General features: G+C 38.1%; 1 protein-coding gene across 1 annotated transcript in view; it reads right to left on the reverse strand.

Moving 5' to 3' along the window:
• LOC112974939 (follicle-stimulating hormone receptor) overlaps positions 1–25,424 on the reverse strand; it is a 93,561-nt gene that overhangs the window by 45,494 nt on the left and 22,643 nt on the right. Inside the window, exon 2 of the mRNA XM_026084460.1 lies at positions 12,042–12,113. Within this exon, the coding sequence (XP_025940245.1) occupies positions 12,042–12,113 (72 nt within the window). The remainder of the gene's footprint in view (positions 1–12,041; positions 12,114–25,424) is intronic.

The raw sequence follows: 25,424 nt of genomic DNA on the forward strand, positions 1-25,424 counted from the left end.
ACCATGAACAGAAGTAATAAAGAACCAAATCCTTTCCGCCATATCCATGCTTGCCCCTTCTCACAGCACAGATGGGAAAAGCCACAGTCTTAAAATCAAACACCAGAAGTCTTAAAAACATGGAAAATAAAGCTGAAAAACATATCACCGCAAATCTCTCTCAAAATAGAAGACTGACAAAAGGATTAGACATTTTCATGTCTAATGAGCACCTTTAATTCATGATTGTTATACAACAGATAAAAATTTTCAGATAAAGATGTAAATCTTTATGCTCTTGAGCACACAAGCAAGGTGAAGTAAATGCTGCTTCCAAATAACACAGATCAGCTTATATCACTCCACAAGTTCAGTTCTGCATTCYGCTTTGTTTTAGTGGAAAAACTTCACAACACAAAGACAACATGGAGAGAACATTCAAGGGGTTTGTGTTGAACATCACCACCAAACACCTATTACCTGTTAGTTATTACAGGCTTCTCTCCTCCTTAGAGGAGAAAACAGCCTATGAGACAAACAAAATATATTTTCCCTCTAGATGCGTTATTCTATGACTGTTCAATAAAAGTTCTCGTGAACATCCTCCTTCAGCAATTGGTAGCAACAACTATCAGAGAGGAGGCTCTGAACGAGGACAGCTGCCAGTTTGCCACAGTCTCCAACTCCTAATCCACTGCTGACTGCATTCAGCAATGCACTCAAATGCACAGACACCAACAGTTCTTCAACATTCTGCATTTCTCTCACAATCTTTTGTAATTTCTATCTGCAGTGCTGGCTCCCTTAAGCATTCACAATATTTTGTGGCTCAGTATCTTTCTTCCATTCTAAATCCTAGCAATTTAAATGTTTTCCAGACAACTGGACTACAATATATATATATATATGCAGGTATATATGTATATATATTCTACGGCATGGAAAGTAGTTTACTCATGAAAGTACACCACTCTTTATTATTTCTTATTTTTAAAGAATCATGCACATATACAGAGCTCTTCATAAAAACAAAAACAAAAAACATACTCCTGCCCTAGAAATCAAAACAAATATTCACAATATTTTGTGAGCACACTGCTCTTAGCTTGGTCACAATGCAAACAATAGACACAATGAATTTCTGGATTTACACCTGGGATGAATTGGGGCCAGCAGTCTTTTCTGTATAAAAATCAAAATGCCGCTCACTAATAATGATGAAATTCTCAACTGCCTCTCCACTGAGCAAAACAGCCATCAAACTAATGATTAAATTCACATCAATCATTTGGCATAATAGAAATAAAGGCAATGCAATATAATGTTGCCAGAGAATCAACGTCTCCTGCTTAGAAAATAAATGTCTTGACTTCATCTCAACATTTGTTTTCTATAAATGCTGAGGTTTGTATCAGCATTTGTATAGCAGCGGGAAACAATCCTTCATTGCAACATGCCAATTCCGCTAACATTATTTCTAAAATAAACAGAAAGCTAGATAAAATTAGTATGGGAAGGTGTTTCTGAAAACCTCCTGAAATTGAATTTCCATTTCCAATCCGGTACCAACCTTCCATTTACTAACAAACAACATTTAGTAACGACAACAATAAATATTCAAGAAAATCCCTTTTAGAGCTCATCAGACACAATTTCAAGTAGGTCACATCTTTTGCACTCATCCACTATTATAATTAGAAACATATACCCATGAGATTAATAGAAAAAAATTCTATAATAGCTGCTTTCTAATGAAAAAACATATTTCCTGAAAAATACGCATATTTTTCATAACAGCAGTTTTTAAAGCAAACACAGAAACTGGATATGTCTTGTAGGACATGGTACTACTATGCCTCTTGGAATATGCTACCACCCAGATTCCCACAGACTCTCACCAGCACAAGACCATGGTGCACCAGGAGCCATGGACCCTTATCAGCAAGTCTGGCAGCTGGAGGAGATAGAGGTGTCAGGTGTTTGAATTGAACAGCCAGTTGAAGTGCAATAGCTGTAATTCTGAATGCAAATATTTGCATTTTCTCAGAATTGTTTTTACTTATTTTTTCACAAGAATATAGCTTTTTTYGGTAGGAAAAAGACCATTTTATAGCAACCCCCCTTACAACCCTTTTTATAAAGCTTGTTGACTTTAATGTTGATCACCTTTATTAACTTTGTATTTACAATTCTCTTTGCTTTCAAGTCAATATATTTTATCTTGAATGACTTCCAGAATTACTGGAGTTGTATTTGATTAATGTACAAAAGACAAATGGTTTTAATTAAAAATAATTTAGGCATATTAATACTCATTTTAACTAGAAAAAGGTAATTGTTTTGATCAGAGCAATATTCTAAAACATCACAAGAGAAGAACCACCTTTCACCATGTATAAGCTGTGAATGATATTCAAAAATGTAAAATGTAATTAGAATGGGCAATTCTGAATTCTCGTTTCATTTTCTGGCATGCATATGTAAGTTTAATAAAGATATCTCTCAGGCAGCATAAGAATTATTGTATGCTTCTTAGCAAAGACATATTTTTATATTTACAAAGATACTTAGAAGGTCACTGATTCTACTTTGAAAATACAAGAATCTCATGATARAATACAACTTGAAATTTCCTGCACTTCAAAGCAGGGTGAAACTCCTAGAAGGAAGAGATTGAACTTCATGAAATGACATATTTGGAAAAAATATTTGTCTCTGCCTGAAGCTGTCTTACATTTTAGAACAAGAGTTCTGGTTCCTCTTAAAAGAAAAAAAAAGTCCAAATCCCTGAAGTGAATCTCAGAAACTGGGCCAGTAAACAGACAAGCCAGCATCTTCAGGATGTATAAACTGTGCTGGGCAGGAAAAAAAACCAAAGATTGTAATATTAATTATGAGTAACAGGGTGACTAGCAATTCTGAGACTCTTTGCTAAGTTTAGCAGCTGCACTCCTCTGAGGCAAGGACCTAGAGCAAGACTATCTCGCAAAACTGAATGATTCACAGGAAGCAAATACATCCATAAGAACAACCACATCATGCCAGTCCTAAGGTCCATCTACCGCAGTACCTTGAGACTCTAGCGGTGGTAGGGGAGGCCCAGAAAACAGTGGAAGAGCAGGGCAAGCTGATTGGGAAGGTCTCCCTGAATCCTCAATCAGCACTTTTGGTGATTTGCAGCTTAAATGAATGTCTTTGCATTTAGTAGGTAAGTAGCTAAAGAAGATACATTTTTCATTCCAAAATTTTACCATGGAGTCTTTTAGCATCAGCAAAGTCTCAGAGCAGAGCCCCACAGCTGAACCATATCTTGTGTGAAGAAGTATCTCTCTGTTTTTTTGGTTTGTCAATTACTAGTTTTTTTGGAAATCCTATCCTCCAGTTCTAGTATTAGAAAGGGCAGTGAATCCTTCCCTGTTCACCTTCCCCATACTAATTCTGAGTGTACAGACCACTCCAACATCCCCTGTCAAATGTGTTTCCTCCAGGCTGAGGAATCCTAATCTACTCAATTATTCCTCAGATCGAGAGCATTTGTGAGAGTGGTCGGCTCTGTTGCCCTTTGGACATTTTCAGTTCTCCCAGAATCTTTCAAGATAGGGAGATCCCACCATGAATTTCAACAGTGACACAGTGAGTATTTTCTGTTTTGTTCTTATCCTTTTCCTAGTAACTCCTAACATCTCATTTGGAGGGTCTTCTGGCCTCTGAGTTGAGGCTTCTTTTTAGAACTGTGCGTTATAACCCTCAAATCTCATTCTTGAATGAACAAAGCTAATTCAGAGCCCGTATTTAGACATGAAAAAAAGCAATTGTTTTTCTCCATGCATGTTATCTTATCTGCATTTAGCCTACACTGAATTTTATCTGATTTGTTTATGTAGAGAAAGACAGAAGAACATTGGATTTAAGTTTCCTGCTAAAAAAGGGTGGGCTCCTACATATGCATTTTCCCATGTTTCTTTTTCATGAATTCAAATAATCTGAACAGCATGTCACACTGGGGAGAGGCATTCATACAGGCAAGTAAATTTCCCTTTTTCACTTTTATCTGTCTCTGTGCCTAGACAGTTGTGAAGCAGGGACAGAAATGACATCCAAGATGATTCTTGTGCTAAATATCTCAGTTTCTAATACTGGCTTCATACCATAACAGTTAACAAATGAAGATTCTGCTAACAATTCATTACCACAAAACTAATTCTTGCTAAACAAAAGAAAGTAATGACAAAAATATACTTTCATTTCTTTCCTTTCTAAACCAATTCCACCAAAGAAAGTAAGCATCAAGATACAAAACYACAGAGAAAGAGTTATGGAATACTTCCTTTTTTTGCATTTTAACATGTTTCAATTAAAATATGCAAATTGTAGCATGATTTTCTGTGACTTTAAATGGAAATTTAAAAAATGTTGATATGGACACTATGAACTGATTTTACATYTCCTAGTTCCTTCTTTTAAGGGTTATTATTTTATTTGTGATTTTGTTCTGCTAAAGCATTAGCAAAGATTGAGATCAGGGTAAGCATTTACTGACATATTACAATCACGTAGTTAAAATCTCTGGTCTTTGACGTAGCAGTGACTTACTAACATGGATAATAAGTCTGCTTTGCTTTTTTGTAATTCTGAAAGGAATGACAACAATAACAACAAATGCAAGGTCTCTTCCACAGATAAGCTTGGGCAGGGAAAAGCAGAATACCAGGTGATGATGCAGCAAAACATTTATAGATTATGATAAAAAAATAGTCTTAATTCATTCCATGTTATATTTAGAACAAAAGGCATAGCTTCTACTTTCAGGAAATAAAATTAATTATGAACATACCAGGCCTCATATGTATTCATACCAAAGACTTAAATTTTCTATCCAAGGAATGATATTTGCAGAGGCTGGAGAAGGGTCATTTTAAGTAGTGGCATTCATTCTTGAGGAAAATATATCCAACCCACTCATCCCTGTACTGAGACAAGCAGCCAGATGCACTGCTTTGCCCAGTCTCTCTACCGATGGTGTGTTACAGGACCCCGGCAGAAGCTTGCATAGCTGTTTGCCCATCAAACTCCATTTATGGGAACACATTTCAAAGGAGTGAGTGTAGAAACGGGCACATGAAGACTGACACACTGGATGCTGTTGGGCCATGGGATACATGCAGTACATGAAGCACCACAGAAGCTTTCTTGCTTGATTTTGCTGCTGAACCAGAGACCTGAAGTGTAAGCAACCCCTCTGTATTAGAAAAGAGAGGGTCCAGAATCGCTGACCACTGTCAGCCGTGACGGGAACACTGGAGATTTGCATTCCTGCCAGCCGGAGCCACAGCAATTCCCGCGACCGCTCGCTGCTCTGCCTGAACACTGCGCGGTGGCTGGCAGCCTGCACTCGCTGCTGGCCACGCATCGTCACACCAGGGAGACACAGGGGTAAGCTCCGTATCATAACAGTAGCCACAATAAAACATTTGTTCTTTGGAACATTGGCCTGAACTTTGAATTTCTTTGCTTCTGCAGGTTACTGGCCTTAATGTTTTTGAACTGTAGCCCTYTGTTCCCTGAGAGGAAATGCATATTTAGACTCATTTAAATGCATTAAGTAGCATGCTTCTTTTCATGCCCTGCCCTTAAGATGCAGAATGTTACACATAATGTCCTATAATGTAAATTAGAATATAATAATCATGGAGTTGCACCTTGAGAATATACCCTGGAGTATTTATTACCAAGGCATGATCCTTACCAGATTCAGGATATGTTTTGGTACACAGAATGCATGTGTGCCCCTTTCACCTTAGAGATGTAAATATATATTTTTGTAAACACATACTATTTAACTGATGTATCACAGCAGCTACTGCAAATCCATATTTTGCTTCTTGCAAAAAAAGATAGATTTATCCAAAGGATATAAAAAAGATGGAAAGGAATTGCTGCCTAGAACCAATTTCCAAATGTCTCAGTTACACTGAATCCTAACCATCTTCTCAAAATAATTTTAATGATCTTTCTTTTTTAATCACAGCCTCTCAGATACCGAATGATGGAATGCAGGATACGATACACTGCATGAAAAAATCAGAGGAACTGCAGCATACTGCTTAGCTGTCTTAGGAGCAGAAGACATGGACTGCTCATTCTTAGGTGACCATGCAGTTTGTGGTCCCCCTCCTTCCCTTCCCCTCTATTTAGGCTGCAGGCTATCAAGTGTTACAGAATCACATGCTGGGTTTGAGTGAAGCCAGGTTCAGGAGCACAGGGGAAGGGAGACATCTCTTAACATTTGCTGGGCCAGGCAGCTTTGATGGCTCCTGCTGAAGAGAGTCGGGATTGAAAGTCCACCAATTTTTCCAGACTGCAAAAACTTGCTAAATAAAGACTTACAGTCAGTGACACTTTTCACGATGCCAGATTCCAGTCCTGATGAGACTTTTACACCCAAGGCAAGAATCTTGCTTCTTCCCCCGCTATGCCTTCATTTAGCAAAGTACTTTAGCACGTGCCTACAAGCTACTCTCTTGAGGGATCAATCCCCACTGTCCTCAAGTACTTCACTTCAGCTGAAACAAAACATTAAAGATAACTCAGTCTGACCTATGGAAAGTGTGACCCGACTTTAAGCCAACAGGGACAAATTGGAGAGGTTTTTAGCATCACACATCAGGTTAGTTGTCATGTATGCCCACGCATCCTGGTCACAGCAGACCAGCATCTGTTTATATGAACCATCACTGGGTCAACAGTCCCAGCAAAAAAAAAGGTAAAAGATTGAATGGGCTGACTGATGAGATAAATATATGATTCAGAACTATTTTATCTAATTAAGGGGAAGATGTTCATAGTGAGTGCTTATATTCCTGCTGTATTCCATAGATAGAAGACTTCAGTTCCCAGGACTGTCAGCTCTGGCAGATTCCCTCAACCCTAGGAGTTTGAACACTTCCCAGGATTTTCAGAGCTCATCAAGGATTTAGATACAGAAGTTCTGTTGAACACAATACRATTCATGTTCTTAAAATGTGCCTTTGCCAAAACCTTAAAGAATACCCTTCTCCTATTACTCCAGACTAGAAAACATTGCCAATAAAAGTGTTTTTCTTCTTGATGTCTTGTAGTACAAAGTTCTTCACATGGATGAATTTCCTTGGGCTGCAAGGAAGTTAGATTTGAGAGTGAATGATACAGAACATTATGCTTCAGACTAAATCTTTTGAAAGAATAAATAACTGTCTATGTATTTTCAAGGGGACTGTGCCTCAGGATATAAAAGTAAAACCTATTTGGCTTGCATAGGTAAGGCAATCACATCTCTTCACCTACAGTATCACTGTACAGAGAAACCTGGTTACACAGAATGTCTTTCTCCAATGATACAGATCAGGAGCATGATCAAAGTCCTAAGAAGGACTTCTTTTTTCCTCCAAAAGCCATTACAGGTGTGTTTCAAAAGGCAACATTAGCCGAGACAGACCAGGTTCCTCAGGCTGTCTTTATCCTCCCTAGTGGTGACTTGGAGCTGCAATCTCTCCCCATTGACGATAGGTTCTTTGGCTGAAGGCTTTGTTACCATCCCTCTTCTCCCCTCCTTCACCCCAGGATATAAACTCATGTTTCAGAGTTAGTGTCATGCATTTCTGTCATTTGATTTTTCCAAGAGGGAAAGAGACATTCACTTTCCCATAGAGTAATAATATATCCATTCATCCTAGCTATGGAGTTCAGTCTTTCTCATTAGTCCTATAGTGCTGAGTGTCAGAATACATGACATTAGATGACTTCCATTAAATATTATTTTTATTTTTTTAGTTACCATATATATTAACAAAAGTTATTATTAATCTCAAACTGCACAGGTAGTACAGTTTCCTGGTACATGTAAATCAGTTTGGTTCCACTGAAGCTAATGGAGTTATGCTGATTTCAGAACAGATGAACTGCTCTAAGAACAGAAGCAAAAAAGCACTCCTCAGTTTTTGCTGGAAACAGCTCTTTTCTGATTCTCCCCACCATTAGTTCAGCTACTGAGGTTCAGACCAAGCTTCCTATAAACATGGTGCCTGAATCAAGCATTGTTAGATCAACCTTTAGAAATCTACTTCCCTACCTTGTAGTTATATAAGGAAAGTTAGCAAGAAAAAAAGGTAGAGACTTCATTATTGCTTCAGACTTTCTCTTCTCCAAATTAAGCCCTTTCAGCGCAGGCTGAAGATGACATGGCAGCTGCAGAGCATGTTGAATTGATTTTGCTAGGTATGTGCCTGCATGGTGTTGCCTTTTAATTTAGTAACTGGAGGGTTAATTAGTTCTTGGAGTGTAGCAGGTTGGTTAAGCCGGAATCTAGAGGAGATGCCACGTTCCAGCTGGCTAAGACTTCTTAGGAACAGACTAAACATGTATCTAGAATAACCATCATGCTTCCCTGAACAACCATTTGCTAAATTAACATGAAGCCAGAGCTGTGCAGAAGCTGGAGATCCGGTAGCAATAAACTAGTTGGGTATTCCTCAGATCTGCTGTTTCTGAAATAGTTTTCTATATGAAAGATTAAATTACACTGTTAGTAAGAGAAATCTCAGATAAGTCAAAATATTTCATAACTTAAACATTTTATTTAAGAAGAAGAGAACAGCTTTTTCCTAGAACATGTTTGTAGAAAGCTGTTTCTCTACATGACAGTCTGCAGAATGGACATTTCATGATTTTAACATGAATTTTAACAAAATGAATTTAGATGAGCAAGAAGAAAATGACAAGCTGTAGATGCTTCAGATGGGTTCTCATTCTTCCAGAAAATTTAGTGAAATAACAAAAACATTTCAGTTGAAATTTTTTCCTTCCCCCAATGCCTGTATTTTGCCAAATAAAAAAATCAGATGAAAGACTTTAATTTGGTAACTAAAACTGGAGCTTTACAGTGAGGGCAGACCAGGTGCTCCATGCTGACATTTCCAGGTCACACTGCTTTTTCATAATGAGTCATGGTCACTGGTGTACATTCTGGAAAGTCTTTGGACAGTCCAAATAAGACATTCAATTCAAAACAGAAAAAGGGAAAAATAAACAATCTTCCATGGGCACCAAGACAAAGCATCTGATTGGAAATATTAAACATTTTGTGGCAAAATACATTTGTTCAGAGTTCCCAGGTGTTTCAGCTTTTAGGAAAAAATTAAAATGTGCACAGAAAGCAAACACTGAAAAACTTCACTGAATGTTTTTTTCTTYGAAAAGTTTTTGGTCTCTGTATTCAAAAGCTTTCCTTTGCTTTGAATGTAAACAGAAAAGAGTCAAGATTCTTATGAAGGACTCATCTCCTGTTGAATTTGTATCCAACCAGCTCATCCCAGACAGATGGTTTCCAAGTCCACCATCACCTGCAACTTGTGGGTCTTAAGACCTACCCCATTCTCAGAAGCACAGTTAGAAATGATCTAGAAGTGATAAAGATCATGTCTACAGATCTGYTGGATTTTATCAGACACTGCTTTTCATTAGTAACATACTTAGGAAATACTGTCACTCCTTTGATTATTAGCCTTTTTAGTTCTAATGTAGCGTACATACTGTGCTTGCGTAAAGTATCTCATTTGTATACATCAGGCTATCCATATTTTACCACATGGAGGTATCACATTATTAATAGCTGTTTCCCTTTAATAGACTGCAATTTGCTTTAATCTTCCTTTTTGTGCATGATCTTGCAAGAGAAAAAAGGCTTTCATACGAAGGTTCTGGTTTTATATACAAATATACCATTTGATTATATACTTTTTTGTCCCTACATTATTATGAATATTTCTGATGAATGTTTTATGGGTTAGACTTAGGATTTGTGAGCTATTTCAAATTTTATCTGTTTGCCATATCATCTGCAAATACTGCATCTTTGTTGATGTTGATTGGTCTCATTTACATATTTATCACACTTTTATTTTCAAAGATATTTTGCTATAAACGATCTGTTCCCATTTCTCCTCCATGTACTAATAGTACATAGATGTATTTTCAAATTGAGCTCATTTCCATATATAATTTTTTTTGTTAACAATAAATCACCACTTAGTCAGAGACATCCTATTCAATGTAATCGTTACCCTTCATACATAACTGACATATGGTTTCTGAGTAATTAAAGATAACGTGAACAGTTTACAATGCACTTTGTTACTCACTTCACAGTCCAGAGAGCTTAATGATTTTCTGTAAGAACTAGGCTAAAAGCAATCCAGCAGATTTGGGGAGAAACAAGTGCCAAAAAACCAGCGACACCGAGCCGATTTTATTCCTAACTGTTAACTCCCAGCCACAAAAAATAAGATCTGCTCTCTTTTTTTCCTCAAGAAAATGACTGTTTACTGTGATGGAGCACTAAGAACAACTAACTCTTTTAAATATACAGTGGGTGAACTAGTCAATGTGAATGGCATCCAGTCTGCCTAACTCAGGCAGGCAACTTGGGGCTTTTTTTTGACTCTCATGAAGTAGCCCTCTTCAGCAAGAGCCTAAATATAGTACATCTTAATGGAGGGATGGTGATGTTTTAGAAAGCTTCCAGAGACAGATTCTCTTCTTCTAACTTAGACCAAGTGCTTTTGTAACTACAGTCCTGAACCAGGAACAGAAGCACTGATGAGTTCCATTTCCGGAAGGCCCCTGAAGAGCTACATGCACCATTACAAGTCAAGAGTCAGTCTGAGGAAACTGAAAGATCTGTTCCATCTGCCCTCCAGCGCTTGACGGGGTTATGAGAGTCTGCATCCACGAGTGGGCTGCAGCAACAGAAGGCTTTCTAGCATATACCAGCATGCCCGTGCCAATAAAAGACTTGAAACTTCCATAACGCCCTGAAACGGATCTCATGCTATGTAAAACGCCAGATGCCACGTTGGCTTTACTACTTGCTACTGACCAGCAGCTCTTGAATCCTTCGTGCATATTCACTGCTTGTTCCTCATCCACCCATACTTCCTTAGGTTCAAAATCCTTTCCTTTCATTTGCCCTGCCTTCTGCTGCCTCCCCCCCCAACCCCCTCCCTTTTGCTAACTCCCCTACTTCCGCAAGGGTATGAGGGGAAGGAGAAGACGACAAAGGGAAATGTTGGGCATCAATTCCTTTTTAGTTTTGTCATTACACATACATCACTGAAAAAGACACTCACATTAAAGCGTATTCCCTGCTCCCACTCAGACCACTCTTGGACAAACAGCATATCGGTGGCCCTCATCAGTGAGGGTGCAAGACTGGGTGTATTCTAAACACAGTGTAATTTGCTCATATAGGAAATAATTCAGAAAAGTCACACACGCCACAGAACAGCTCAGATTTGACAATGACAGTAATCTTTGCTCGTGCTAACATGAGTTAACCCATAGATTTTCTGTAGCTAGAGAATACTAGGAAATATATAATAGTATTCAGCACTTTTACTCCCAGGGTGGAGGGCTGCAGTACATCCAAACAGTATACTAATGGGTATGTGATACGTCAGTTCATCAAAGGTGATCATAATTTTTTCTCCAGACTTATCACTAAAATTCATGGAAATTAGATGCTTTTACTTATGTGCCAAGATTTTCATAACAAGCAGCTGTAAGAAACTTATCACACACATCCTCCCAGAGGACTCTAAAAATGCACAAAATTATCCTATTTATTCAGTAGTCAAAAGAGAATTGACTGACCTGTTACGAATAGTAGCATTTTCCTCTCTAATCTTCCACTGATTTATTATAATCTAATTCAAAGTCCTCAAATTAATCAGTTTCCCATGGACTTCTGCTATGGCATTTTATTTATTAATTACAATGACACTCCATGCTGAACTAACCCTTTGACCAAGAACTGCTTTCTTGCTGATATAAAAATGTATTTGTGACAACAATGTCTTGGAACGTAGTTTTAAAAAATGTTTCTTTTTTTTTTTAAACAGAAAGATGAAACTAGATGAAGCTCAGTTAGGGACTTGCTTACAGACTGAAGCAGTAAAAGGAGCTACAGCCAGAAACTATTCTTTAAATTAAAATGGTTGTTTCCCAGTAAATATTGACACAATACATACATTTTCTCTAGGTCACCAAGTCCTGCGAAAGCTCCTTTTGGAATGACTCTCATCTTGGTAAGGACAAATCTCCTGAAAACAGAGAAAATGTGCTGATTATTCACTATTCGCAACACAGAGCTGCATGGTGGCCCTGTGAGAACAGGCAAGGCCGTTATCATAGATACAAGGATAGTCTCCACCATGAAGGATTCATATTCTAAATACAGCTATAATGTTCAAAGGCTTTGTAGGACTCCAACTGTCTGCCCCAGAGCAAAATCACAGCATATTGTTGGGCTACCTCTGGAGGTACTCAGGAGAAAAAGCATCAGTCATTGAGTCTCAATTTCCCTTTTTGCTTTAGTAAGAAGCAAACACCTAGCCAYCACAGCTTTGCTGTGCATTGCGAGGGGACGGTGCCTTTTTTTTAATCTCTTCCTCTCTTTTAGTGTGTGGATGCTCAAACCCTGGGGAGCCTGACTGGGATGAGGTGCTTACACAAGGTTGTAGGTGGTACATACATGCTCATGCAGAATAAGCCTTAACCTGCTGCACGGATAACTTAAAGAGTCATCTGGTATCTCCTGTCAGTGTAACTTCAAATTCCTGTACTGCTTTTCACAGTCTCTCTTCAAATTAATTCATAACATACCACAAAATTGGGGTATTGGAATATACAACTCTACCACACATGGATCAAGACAACRTTTTAATACATTTTTTAAAGGACACATGATATGCTTTATAAAGAATAAACATTTAAATATCATGTAAACCTTCCTGTTAACCAGGTCTTATCTTCTTTTACTACAGTAGATAAARAGGAGTACAGTTGATAGCATCCAACAAATGAAAGGTAGGTTATCTACTACTTTTCAGAGAAATCAGTTGTTATCCTAGGTAATTGTTTTCTGTTACACATTTAATCATTCAAAGATACTGAACATAAACAATTGCATATATTAACATAACCTGTTTATCAAGATACATGACTAGAAGCCAAGTTGAGAAACCATGGCTGAGGCATGAAAAATCCCACAGAGAGTTGGTATGTGGAAATACCGTATTTTTATATTTGCTGCTGGGAACAAAAGTGATACTCAAACTCTCAAGTGTTAAACACCAAGCAGATGCAATAAATGAGACATTAGACAACATTAGTTTTATTGAACAATGTCTGTTAAAAAATGGTATTTTCTTCTTAAAAAAGATCACCTGTGTGACATACATGAATATCATGATTCTGTGATTCAATTTCTTAGCCTATTTTCCCATAGAAATGAAAAAGAATTATTTTTTGAATTACTTCAGAAGTCCTCTTTCAGTGAGCATGCCTGTTAGATGATTCCTCATTTTGATCATCTCACAGAAGAAGTGTTTTTGAATGGATGCTTGAAATCTCTTTTCATTTCCATCTGTGTTGCCTTATTTTAATATCTGCAGAAGGATAGAAATGGGAACTCAGCCTGGTATCACCTACTGTGTAGTCTTGTAAATTTTAACAGTTTACACTTCAGAACTAGAGACTTTCTTTCTTCTGTTCACATATTCACAGAAACCACTTGTCTTTTTTTACTTCATCTGATTAATTTAGAATTTTCACGAGAGAGTATCATGTTTTAATTAAAATCTCAGGAAAAAAAAGTATTAGTTTGATGGAATACCACTGTGATAGATTTTTATTTTCTAATTGCAAATCAGGATCTACCTCCTCGTTTAGATTTTTAAATTTAAGTTGCTAATATTTATTCAAGCACAACAAAGTCAATGCATATCTCATTTAACTCTAAGGATGTCACTGGGATTACACCAGGAGTGAATTTGGCCCCACACATTTTAAACATTGAAATTTATGGTAGTCTTAATCTTGAAAGATGATAAAGTCAATTTTTTATTTCATTATTCTTGTAATATTTTAAGTCAGAAATAGCTTCTATATGCTGTCACACAAGAATGACACTACTGAGATCATTATGCAAATGTTAGAGGATTAAAGAGCTTCCGGAAAAGGCCTAACCTGGATTAGGCAATTGTAATTCCTTCCTAAAAACATGGCAGAGTAATGCATGCAAAGCTACGTCTGTACTTTCAGAGTTCAGACCCGCACAATGGAACCTTGCAGAACACCCCGTAGATTTAGCGTTGCAAAGCTGAGCCATTAGGAAACTGTTTAAATCTGATCTACTTTGAAACCTTTTCTAAACTCTTCTTTGTAGAAACACATGCTTAATTTTGGAGGCCTAGGAAGTGGGCTCAGTCTGAAAAGCAACCTATAATTTTGAATGGCAATATTCTAAAACTAATCCTCTCGCTGTAGGTATGGATCATCAGGAGGGAGGCATTCCTTTAATTAAGCACTGGCCTCTGCCATGCTTTACCACAACAAGAATTTACAGCTTGATCCTGAAACTAATAAAAAGACGGGAACATCATTCATATATGAGGCTACCTATACGAGTAAAGTTCATCAAATGCATAGAGGTAGAAATCAAATGTTGAGTTTCTTTGTTGAATACTCTGCTATCCTGTGCTAATAAGGTCCCAGAATTCAGCACCTACCTTTCTAATGTCCTTAATAAGCTGTTAAAGTAGAATTGAAGTTTAATAGCTGAAGTCTCAAAYTACACTTCAAAAAATTAAGGTTAGGTGTTTTTGAACATCCCTGAGTAGGCTAATAAAGTTAATCATACTGTTATAACTAACACTCAAAATTAGAATCTGCTACTTGTTGAATTATCAACTGTATAATGAACAGGAGTCTATTACAACTAGTAAAGTGCTGTATTGTCAATAAATCTCACCAATTAGGCTCCAAGAATCAATCAGTACTTAACTTGAAATACTGGCTACTCAGCAGCAATTCTTTGAGGAACATGTAGAAAATAACTGAAAAGTACTGCCTTGGTTTTGTTTCTGGAATTCTTTTAAGGTTAAAGAAATGAATATTGCCCACCTTTGTCCAAGCATGCTTTATGCAAGACAAACAAGACATCAAAGTGACCTTTGAAAAATGTGTACTTAATGGAGAGATGCATTATTTGTTCCTAACAAGGGACTTGGGCATCTGCAAGGAAAGCACTGAAAAGCCTAAATGTTTAGCACTTGGTACAGAATTCAAAAAACATTTATGTGCCCAAAAGAAGGCATGAGAAAGGCTAAACCCCTCAGAGGGGTGATCCAAAAATCTGTATGTACCCAGTGCATGGAGCTGTGCAGCGCTAGCCCCTAGGGGTATGTGTATGTGTGTATCTATATATATTGATATATATCTATCTCAACTCCTCTGAGCTCCCAGCTCCGAGTCAGAACTGTAAGTATAGCACAACCCTCAAAGTATGCAAAAAAAGCCTAGAAGCCCCTGCTAGCAGCAGTCTTTGCAAGAATCAAGGAAGGCTTCACTCCTCCTAAACACAGCCTCAGCAGTGGAAGCGCAGTAACAAGCAATGGAGCTCCCAGCTTCAATTCTCTCCTCATCCAGAGCAGTTCAAACTCCCATATTTCATGTCCCAGGAGGACGCACTACCCAGTGGATAGGGCTTCTCGCTGCGCCCTGCTGCAGCTCAAAAATCACGCAGCCCTGACTACAAGATTTGTTGTGTTTGTCTGTCTGGAACAGCTCAGTGATGCTAATGTTACCGTTATTTGCATTACCATAGGTCCTAGAAGTTCTAGCAGACGCCCCAGTGTTTCAGCCACCAAAACCTCACAAATAACAAGATGCAGAAACAATGGACAGGAAAGCAAACGAGCACCAACCCCTGAAATGATTTGCCCTGTGTCCTGAGAAGGCCATGTAGGTGGCTGGATATAGAACAACAGTATAATAACTACTGCTATTCTGGAAGTAGAAAAGTAAAAGCTAGATTGAAATCTGGCCCATTGCTCCTATACAACTCCATATCCAGGAGAGGTTTCTAAATCCTGATTTAAATACACCTATTGTGGCTAATTCTTTGAGATTTTACTATTAGAAACCAAAGCTACCCCGCTGCAGTTGTACAACAAAACATATGCTTTATATATTTATATTATAATTTATAGTATACATATATACTTGAATATATAATGTTGTTTAATATCTAACAGATTTTCCCCTACTGCAGTTCCTATTGCTGCTTCTTCTGTTCTTATGACTACTGAGAGTGATTGTTTTCTGTTGGGTTGTATTATCCTTTTACATCTGGAAGGACAACTTAGCTTACAATCAGACTATATTTTCTGGAATGAACATGCACAACTCCCACAGTTTTTTTTTCCATTTTTGATTTGTAAATGTTATGTAATTTATTTGCCTTTTTATCATTTTAGTTTGCCTCATGAATGGTTGTGAGTAAATTTTGCTATTACAAACCTATCAAAAATCTGTTGCTAATTAAGGCTTGAYGAGTCAGGACTAAAGTAGAACTATCTCCCACAGATTTATTTATATACAGAGAGACCTAAACCTAGTTATTTAGAACGATGACGTCCTAGTTAATAGGAAACCACTGACACAGATAATTTACACAACTTTGTATCACAGTGAAAACAAACAACGCAGATATATCTTGTTTCTGCATAGCTATATCTAGTACAAGAGAAATATCTTAGTGTCAGGTTAATCACAAGGCCTATAGAGAACATGTGATGCAAAGAACAGAATTTAGCAAGTACTGGTAAAATGATCCTGAATAACCCTGTAACATTTTTCAACTATGAAGAGATTTATTGAACTTTTTTTCCTAAAATAGAGAGTTCCACAGCTGAACTCCTTCAGACAGCCAGAATGTAAGACTCAAGGGGAAAAAGAACGTCCAGAAAATATTATATTCTTCCACCCAGTCCCACATGAATCCCGTGATGGAAATCAGACCTACCATCATAAAGGGATGGAGGACTGGAAGTCATTATTCAGATGTCTAGTGCCTAAGGTATGGGTGATTTAAAAAAAAAAAAAAAACCTTGATAAATCACAAGACTAAAATTGGACCAATAGGGCCATTTCTGTTAAGCATCTCTAAAAAAAGTGCATACAAAACATGTAATATGTGCACATTAACTGTATCGATGTCTGGAAATACGCTGTATTTGTTAAGCTAACTGTTTGTATGTGAAACGATGTATTTTGCACGTTCACCAAATGACAAGTTCTCAGACCCTGGTCCAACAAGATTTTTCTTTAACAGGTATGGAGGAACTCCTTGGCGAAGGGCACCACCAGAATCCCCTCCTGCGGCGCAGTGCGCACACAGCCCTGGTGGCCCCCACCTCTTCCCAGCTCCCTTCCTTGGCAAACATCCCCCTTCCGCGGCTCCGACCTTGCACAACAAAGGACTTTGCTCATTATCAGCAACTAGACTAGCAAAAAAAAAAACAAAAACAAAAAAAACCAAAGAAAAGATTAATCTCTGCCTTATAAGCATGGCTGAATTTAGGTCTTGCAAAACTCTCTTTAAAACCCCTTTCTCTGATCTACTGAAGTCACACACAGTTAATCAGAAAGTGTGTGTATTGTAGAATTATCTTCCCTGCCTCATGTAAATTGCAAATGCATGGCATTAAAATGAACTATATCAAGCATATACTATAAACTTTATAACTTAAGGACCAAAAGAAAATAAAATAAAAACCTAAAGAGATTCAGTGACCATAGTGCTAAATCGCTAAATTCAGTTCCAAAGAAATAAATGTGATAGGATTTTGAAGAACATTTTACTTTAATCTCTGAGGTAATAGACTGATGTTATCACCTTCTAATCCTCTGCAGCAATGTGTATTTTGTCAGACAAAGATTTACTGTGAAATTTAATTTCCCCTCTTTGTAATTTTTTTGGTTGTTTCTTTGTTTTTGTTTCTTGCTTTGGAGATGTGCTGGAGGTCCCAGCATAAGCAACAACTGAGTCTTTGATTTACATCAAGAGAAGACAAAATGATGCCATGACCTACTTTGTGTGCATAGTTTCTTGCTCTTGATAAAATGCAAAAATAAACAAAATCCTACCCTATGTTTTTTGTATTTTTGCTTGACTAGTCAATGCAACAGTGAAGGACTATTTTGCTTTTCATGCTGTAACAGAAGACAAACAGACATTGCAGACTGTGTCCCAGGTGGTGTAAATCAACGTAGCTATGTCAGTTTGGCCCTAAGCTTTAGTCCCTATTCTTATTGGAAAGAGGCGTGAGATTCCTTTGGGCTTAACTATGATTTGATTTAAATTTGTGAAGATCATTTGTAAGCCCCTGTCCTACAGGCTCATACTACTAGATGACTTCACTATGACTAGGATTTAGTTCTAGTAATCATCTCACTAGGAAGGGACATACGCAGAAATACATGAACATTCAAGTATTTTTCATACTATGATTCCTAACATGAATATATTTTTTCTAATATTTTAAAATACTTTAATGGATCACTAGGAGGAAAAAAAAATCTGCTAACAAATGTAATAGGGCAAACCCTACTTTGTTAGTAGTAAAGAATTAAAAGCTTTGATTTTGGATAGGAAATTCATATGCTCGGTTAAGAAATCCTAAGAGAAATCAGTGAGCTGCATCACTCCATCAGCTCTTAAATGAAACTGAACTTTCTCTCCTAGGCCTTGCATTTAACTTTTTGTTTTTCTTCCAGGGTTTATTTTATTGTAGCCGTTTCATGCCTCGTGGCCTGGTGGCTATATCACCCAACCGAAGGCAGGCATGTAGAAGCTTCTGATCGCAGGGGAACCAGTATTTTAGGCTGCACACAGCATAGCATACAGACTCTGGACCCAGCGGGTCACAAAGCACAAGTTATACTCTGATCACCTACAGACAAGTGCATGGTGGGCTAATGCTTTTTAACCTTCTAATTCTGGAAAGGCTCCACATTCGTCACAAGTCTTTCCATGCAAAATGATCAAAGTGGCTGCTCCAAAAACCCTGCCATTCTCACCAGAATTTGGCATCTCAAAAAAATCCTCAGGGCTCTGTAAATGGAGCTCAGGGGAGGAAAGGGCACTCAGCCCCTCATGGGAAGCAACTGCAGCACTTCCTAGAGTTGGGCCTTTCTTGAGTGACGATTTAAGCTGCGTGCTTATGACTTCTTTTAAGCAAATACAACTGGATTATTTATTGTAATGCTCAGAGCATGAAAATCAGCAGTCTAAGAGGAAGATCCCTGTGATCTACAAAAGTAGTTTGTGGTTGCTTTCTGTCATATTCCCCCTTCCTATCAGCAGGAGGAGAGGAGTTCAAAACTATTAAATTAGATCCTAAAACATCACAAGAAAAGCTTCAAAAAAAATCTTCAGGCTAAATGCAAAAAGGTTGGTTTTATTTGCTTTCTGGTTTTTACTTCTTCAGAGGGCATTCATATCATCAAGCTCTTTTCCAAAGTCATAAGGTTTCAATTAAAAAAAAAAGAGATAGAGAGAATGATTTTTATTAGTTGCCTCAATTCCAGGAGGTGCTGAGGTTTGGACTTCATAAGGCAGGCAATATCATGAGCAATGGCACTGGTATGACAAAACACTGCTCACTCCATGATACTGGCTTGTCTTTTCAGAGAGCTACTTTATCATCTTAAAGGAAATCTAAAACCAAGCAGAATATTTTTTATTAATGACTATTCATGCAACTAATTTACAGATTCATTTCAAAAAGGGGACCCTGATGGCATGGGCACATTTGAATGAGGAAGAGCTTTGCAGAGAGTCTGAGAAGCCCTACTTTACACACATTTAAAYTGACTTACAAAATATAGACCATAATCCTTTGGTAATATGCACAATCTGGCTGGAAGCATCTAATCACTACATTCACCTRCTGTGCTCTGTCCACAGTTAAATCAGCTGCTCATCCACTTTAAATGCTTGTAAAAAGACAAGCTATTTAGTCTGTGCAGCTGGTTAATACATGTGGGGTAATAACAGGAGGTGAAGGTGAGTATCTCAAAGAAAAATTATGCAATATGCATTTTATGGAGAAGACAGAAAACAAACATCCCCTCAATGAAATTTCCTAATAGAATGACTGGACAAAATAAAAATCTAACTAATAATTTTTTTAAAAACAAGACATCAAGTCCTGAAAAAGAGCTAAGTCAATCAAAAGCAAAAAGAAAAACAAGTACAAGAAATTCTGACAAGTATCTGGCATCCTTTCCCCTTTATTTCTATGAAAAATAGCTCCATCTGCTTTTGCACACAAACACAAAGTTACTTCCCAAGTTCACAAAGGAAATTTGTCACAGAGCCCGGGCTTGAACCCAGAGTTTCAGAGTTTCAGTCCAGCATCATAATCACAAAGTCATCTTTCTTTTACATCATATAACTTTCAAAATGGGAGAAATGGAAGCAATCTGTTTACAGCTGGCAACCACAAACAGTAATAGACAAACTAATGAAACGTTAAACTTTAACAAGATTCTATCAGAGAGAAATTCATAAAGTGCAAGGCATTACAGCTGTGCTGTAAAGGACAGTAACACCACTCTTCTATTTGACTGAAAAATGCACTATAAATCTCAGAGAGCAAATGTCCTCCTTTCAGGTATGCTACACAGGAATCTCTTTGAGACCAGGAGTGATAAAAGTAGCCATCTCTGATAAAGAAGATGTTTTGGTTTGTGCATTATTAAACAAAGCAATGCACAGACAAAGTAAATATAACTTTATCATCCCAGTTCTAATTGTTAGTGATGCCTCTCTGCTTTGCAGATCTGAATGTAAAAAAGCAATATGTGCAGTAGTTCATGAAAAAAAAAATCACTCCTTAATCTTTACTAGTGGCCTCCCTCAAAATCAATTTCCTTTTCTTTTTTGAATCAGAGTAAAAGCATAAGGAATAGTACTAACGGCATTCCTATTCTAAATTTAGTGAATACTTGCTTGGCATAATAATGCCACTTAGCAACAAAAAGCTGAACAGAAACATTTTAAGATCACATGGCTGATGTCACATTGGCATCTCACTTGGAGAAAGTCCCAATACTGTAAGACAGATAACAAAATGCATCTCTGCCTGCATTGCTTAGGTCTCATTTCCYCAGCAGAGCTGTGACGCTACTCATAGGCATATAGCAAGGCTGCTGCAGAATTTCTTTTTCTTCCAAAACCCTGCTTAAGTCAGCTAATAAGTTGCACACTGTGCCCCTTGCAGTTAACAGCTGAGAAGCAGAGATGAGGAAGGACAGAGAATTGCTGTGAAAAAAAATTGCATCAGTTAAAGTACAAGACTGCAAAAGAGGTCAAGCAACATGCTTGTAAGCTTATTCCATCCTCCACCCCCCCACACCTCCTTCTTAGTTTTCACAAAACATGGTATGTTTAGTCTCAGCACTGATATACTTCTCATTTCAGGACAAAGCATCCACTGTCCTTAGCAACACTGTTCATCCCCCACTGCACTGCAGATAGCTTCTTTCCGAGGTCACATGTGCAGGCAGTTAAAAATAAAGCTGCAAGATGCTTTTAAATACCTCTGCTTGAATAGGGCAAGATGAGTTTGGAGATCTGGGGTTAAAAAACAAGGATGGAGAAAAAGCAAGATTGCAAAATTCACAATCAGAGAAAGAAATGCAACAGAAGTACTTTCACTCAACCTGAGATGCTCAAAATAAATAGGATGGGACATATCCTCACTTAGTGCAAATTATGCAGTGTACTTAGACTGAGTTGCTTTACACTGAGATAAAGTTGGAAAGGAACTGACTCCGACAAAGTTTTGACAATTTAAACCAGTTGCCTGGGTATGTCAACKAATTCTGCAAAGAAAATGCCTGATGAAGAACTTTGTTGTAGATTTAGATGCAAGTGGCACAAGGCAGTGACACACACAACGAATGCAGCAAGGACATGCGCGCCCTGAGCAGGGTTACTGCAGAGAGACACCCCTGCAACAACCAGCACCTCACAAGACAGGGCTCTCTTCACCCAAGCACACTTGAGCAGTAGGGATCATGCTAATATCAATGTATAGTTACACACGGGCAATTYTGTTGCCGCTAAAACATCAGGCATTCCAGTATTCATATCCTCCAGATTTTGCTCTAGAAGTGTTTATAAAGAGGGTTTCTTTTAAGCTTGTTTGTCCTCATGTAGCTCACCYGAGTAGAGAGGCTTTGCTTAAGAGATCTGTAGCTATCAAAGCAGCAGAAACCGSCCGGGGTGATTGCAGATTAGTGCAGATTAGTAGCACAGGACGGTTCTTTCGAGCACCCTTTCATACAACAATGTTGGTCAGTTCAATGAATCCAGGTGGCTGGAAGTCAAATGCAAAAGCTTCCTATGCTTCCTGCACCACCGGGACAGATAAAACACACTGCAAAACACAGCCTGGGCTCTGGATTCCTCTCCAGTACAAATACAGAGAAAAGAGGTTTGTCACTGAACACAAATTGGAACAGAAAACAAGTCCTGTTTAGGCCTGTGAGCAGAACCACAGTGACCACATTCACATCCAGAAAGGGTTTAACTGCTAGGAGTGTGTTACCTCAAACAAACAAACAAAGCCACAGTAAGCTAACAGCACAGCTAAAATTCCTTCAATTAATGTCAAAGGCGTGCTGTGAAAAGTATTTTGTATAAGACAAATAACAGAAGTGACAGAAGTTATCCTGTCTTGGTTACAGAAAATCAGAAAATAGTGATCACTTTATTTTTATAAATAGCTATACTGTATTAATATCGATTATCCTGAAAAACACTACTTTTAAAAGAGCACATCCTCTTTTCTCATGGCTTGCTCACATGGACCTTGGAGAAACGTACAGCATGTGATAAATGTGCAACATCCTTAAAATCTGACCTTGATATCTACAGCCATCTTTATGGTGAAGAGGCATTAAAAATTCATTTACCCTGGGCAAACTTTCAGCATTGCACCTGTTTTTATTAATAGTCTCCTGACAAACAGAAGGAACATTATAGAACTCCTGCGTATTTTATTCTTCCACAAAGAGTGGAATGTCTAGAATCCAACCAATTCCCCCCCCCCCCCAGTATTATTGTCTTCTTCAAAACTTTCCTCTCTTTTGATTCAGAACAAGAACAGTCATCCTGCTCACACACAGCTGGTCATTTCAACTCTTTTCCCATCCCAATAATGGGTCAAGAAAGATCTCATTCCTCAGCAGGCTGAGAACAGTGGTTTGTTCATCAGTTAAGGTCACACCAGAACGGTGAAAACACTCTTTGTGTGTAGTGTTTCTACCTCTAAGATGTCAGGACTTTCTATGTTGGTAGGCCTGCCACACATGATGCTATTTTTATTGACAGAGACAAACTGTCCAGGGACAAAATTCTGTACGTTCCGGGTTGCAGATTTCTTGCTGAAGGTAAAACTTCCTTTAAGGAGCAAGTTTTTCTGCAAAAGGTATTGCTGACACATCACTGTCTGACAAAACACCAAATAGTTTACCTCTTCCACTTCATTTTGTTTGACAAATTCCTTAAAGAGAGAGTTAGTTTACTTTTTAACTCCCTTCTTATCTATATTCTCATAGATTCTCTACCTATCTTGTTTAATTGGACACAACTGAAATATCATAAATTATTAATAAAATGAAAAGTGAGGAGACCCATTTTCATTTTAATTAGCACACACAGTCTAATAAGTAAGAGGGCTCCCACCGAATATTTGGGTTCATTTAGATATGTCCAGAGGCTTGTTTGAAGTTGTAATGAGATATCTGATACTCCCTGATGCCAGAACTTTCAGAAACCATACAAGGAATATTCAAAACACGCCTGGATGCAATCCTGTGCAATGTGCTCTAGGTGACCCTGCTTGAGCAGGGGGGTTGGACTAGATGATCTCCAGAGGTCCCTTCCAACCTCAGCAATTCTGTGATTCTGTGAATAGCACCTGGAGACTCTGATCATGCTCTATTATTTTTCTCTGGATCACAGCATGAGCTCTGTAAACGTAAGTATTCTCTCTGGTATCTAATATGCAACAGTTCTTCCAAAGAGCACCTCGAGTGCCAAACACAACTAACTCAACTGGCAGTCTTGAGATAACAGCATCTCCCAAAGAGGGGTCCCAAATGCCAACCACACATGTTCCACTATTCTGAGGTCACCAGCTAGACTTGTGTTGACACAGCTAATTTAGAAATATGTTTAGGCTCTGCCATATGCTCCTGCATCTCTCTCACTGTGATGAGTGGAACACTTCCTCCTTCTTACATATTAAAGTGCACATTTGAATTTTAAATACCTTGATTTTGAAATAACCAACACTGAGCGACTAAGTTGAAAAATTCAGGCCTTCCAGTACTGTAGAGCTACGAAAAGAAGCAAAACCTCTTGTTCATCACCTTMAGCTGGCCTTCCTCTTACTTGAATCTCTCAGCCGAGTATTGCCAGGGATGAAGAAGTTGGCTCCTGTAAGTGCTGTTGTCTGTGCACAATTATGAACTATATAGCATATTGAGAACAGGAGGACTGACAAGATTAACATGGACAAGAGTGTGTAAAGGAGTCCGTAGTCCTCGCAATACAATGAAAACAGCTGAGATGAGGTTCTCCATGAAACTGCAACACTTTGCACTATATATTCCAAAGGCCTGGGAACAAAGACAGCATCTTAAAAAGCAGTTCCGTCAATATCTGGTATCTGGAGGTCACTCTCCCCTTGACTCAGATATCAGCTTTGGGGAAAATCCTGAGCAGTTGGAGCACTTTACTGCTAAGTCCAACCAACCAAGCAGCAAATACATGGTGGCCTTTTTTTTTTTTTTTTTTTTTAACATAAGTTCAAGTGCAATTTAAACATTCCAATTTATAACTGGTGCTCACCACATATTTCCACATTGCTGGTTTTCTTACTAGCTGTATAGTTTCCATATCAAGAACTCTCCTCAGCACATCTGTTAGCTACCACTGAGGGAAATACTTATTTTACTTGAATATTAGCAGGTCTTTTCCCAGTAAGGCACAGTGAAAAGCTTGCACTAGTGTCAAGCACAGATCCTTAAAACATTTGAAAGTGAATACTACTGCTTCAGAAAGTTGCCAGACTGACAACACCGGCAACTGAAATAAAAGTGTGCTTTGCACTGTCACCTTCAGAGTGCTTCTTGAACATGAGTCTTCTGCGGAGCACTTAAACCTACATGGTTCTGTTAAATAAGGTGACAGAATGGTGAAACAGAGATGGGACAAACTGGACCTGCCCATGGCACAACAGGAGGTTGTGAGAGTCCTACAAGAAAGAGCTGAACAGTACACCTAGGAAAAAATATCCTTTTCAACATCTAACCTCAGTGGATGAAAGCTATAATTCTGCCCCCTTCCTACATACCCTTAAGTCAGCTTTCTCAAATTATGAGATCTTTGAGGGWCTACAATAAGCAACTTCTTGCTTTCAATTGGATAAAACCCAAGTAGAAGAAACAAGGAGAGCTAAAATGGTCAGTTTTCAGAGTGAAGGTAGGTC

The sequence above is a fragment of the Apteryx rowi genome, unplaced genomic scaffold, assembly GCF_003343035.1.
Source record: "Apteryx rowi isolate R43461 unplaced genomic scaffold, aptRow1 scaffold_64, whole genome shotgun sequence".
NCBI classification, from domain to species: domain Eukaryota; kingdom Metazoa; phylum Chordata; class Aves; order Apterygiformes; family Apterygidae; genus Apteryx; species Apteryx rowi.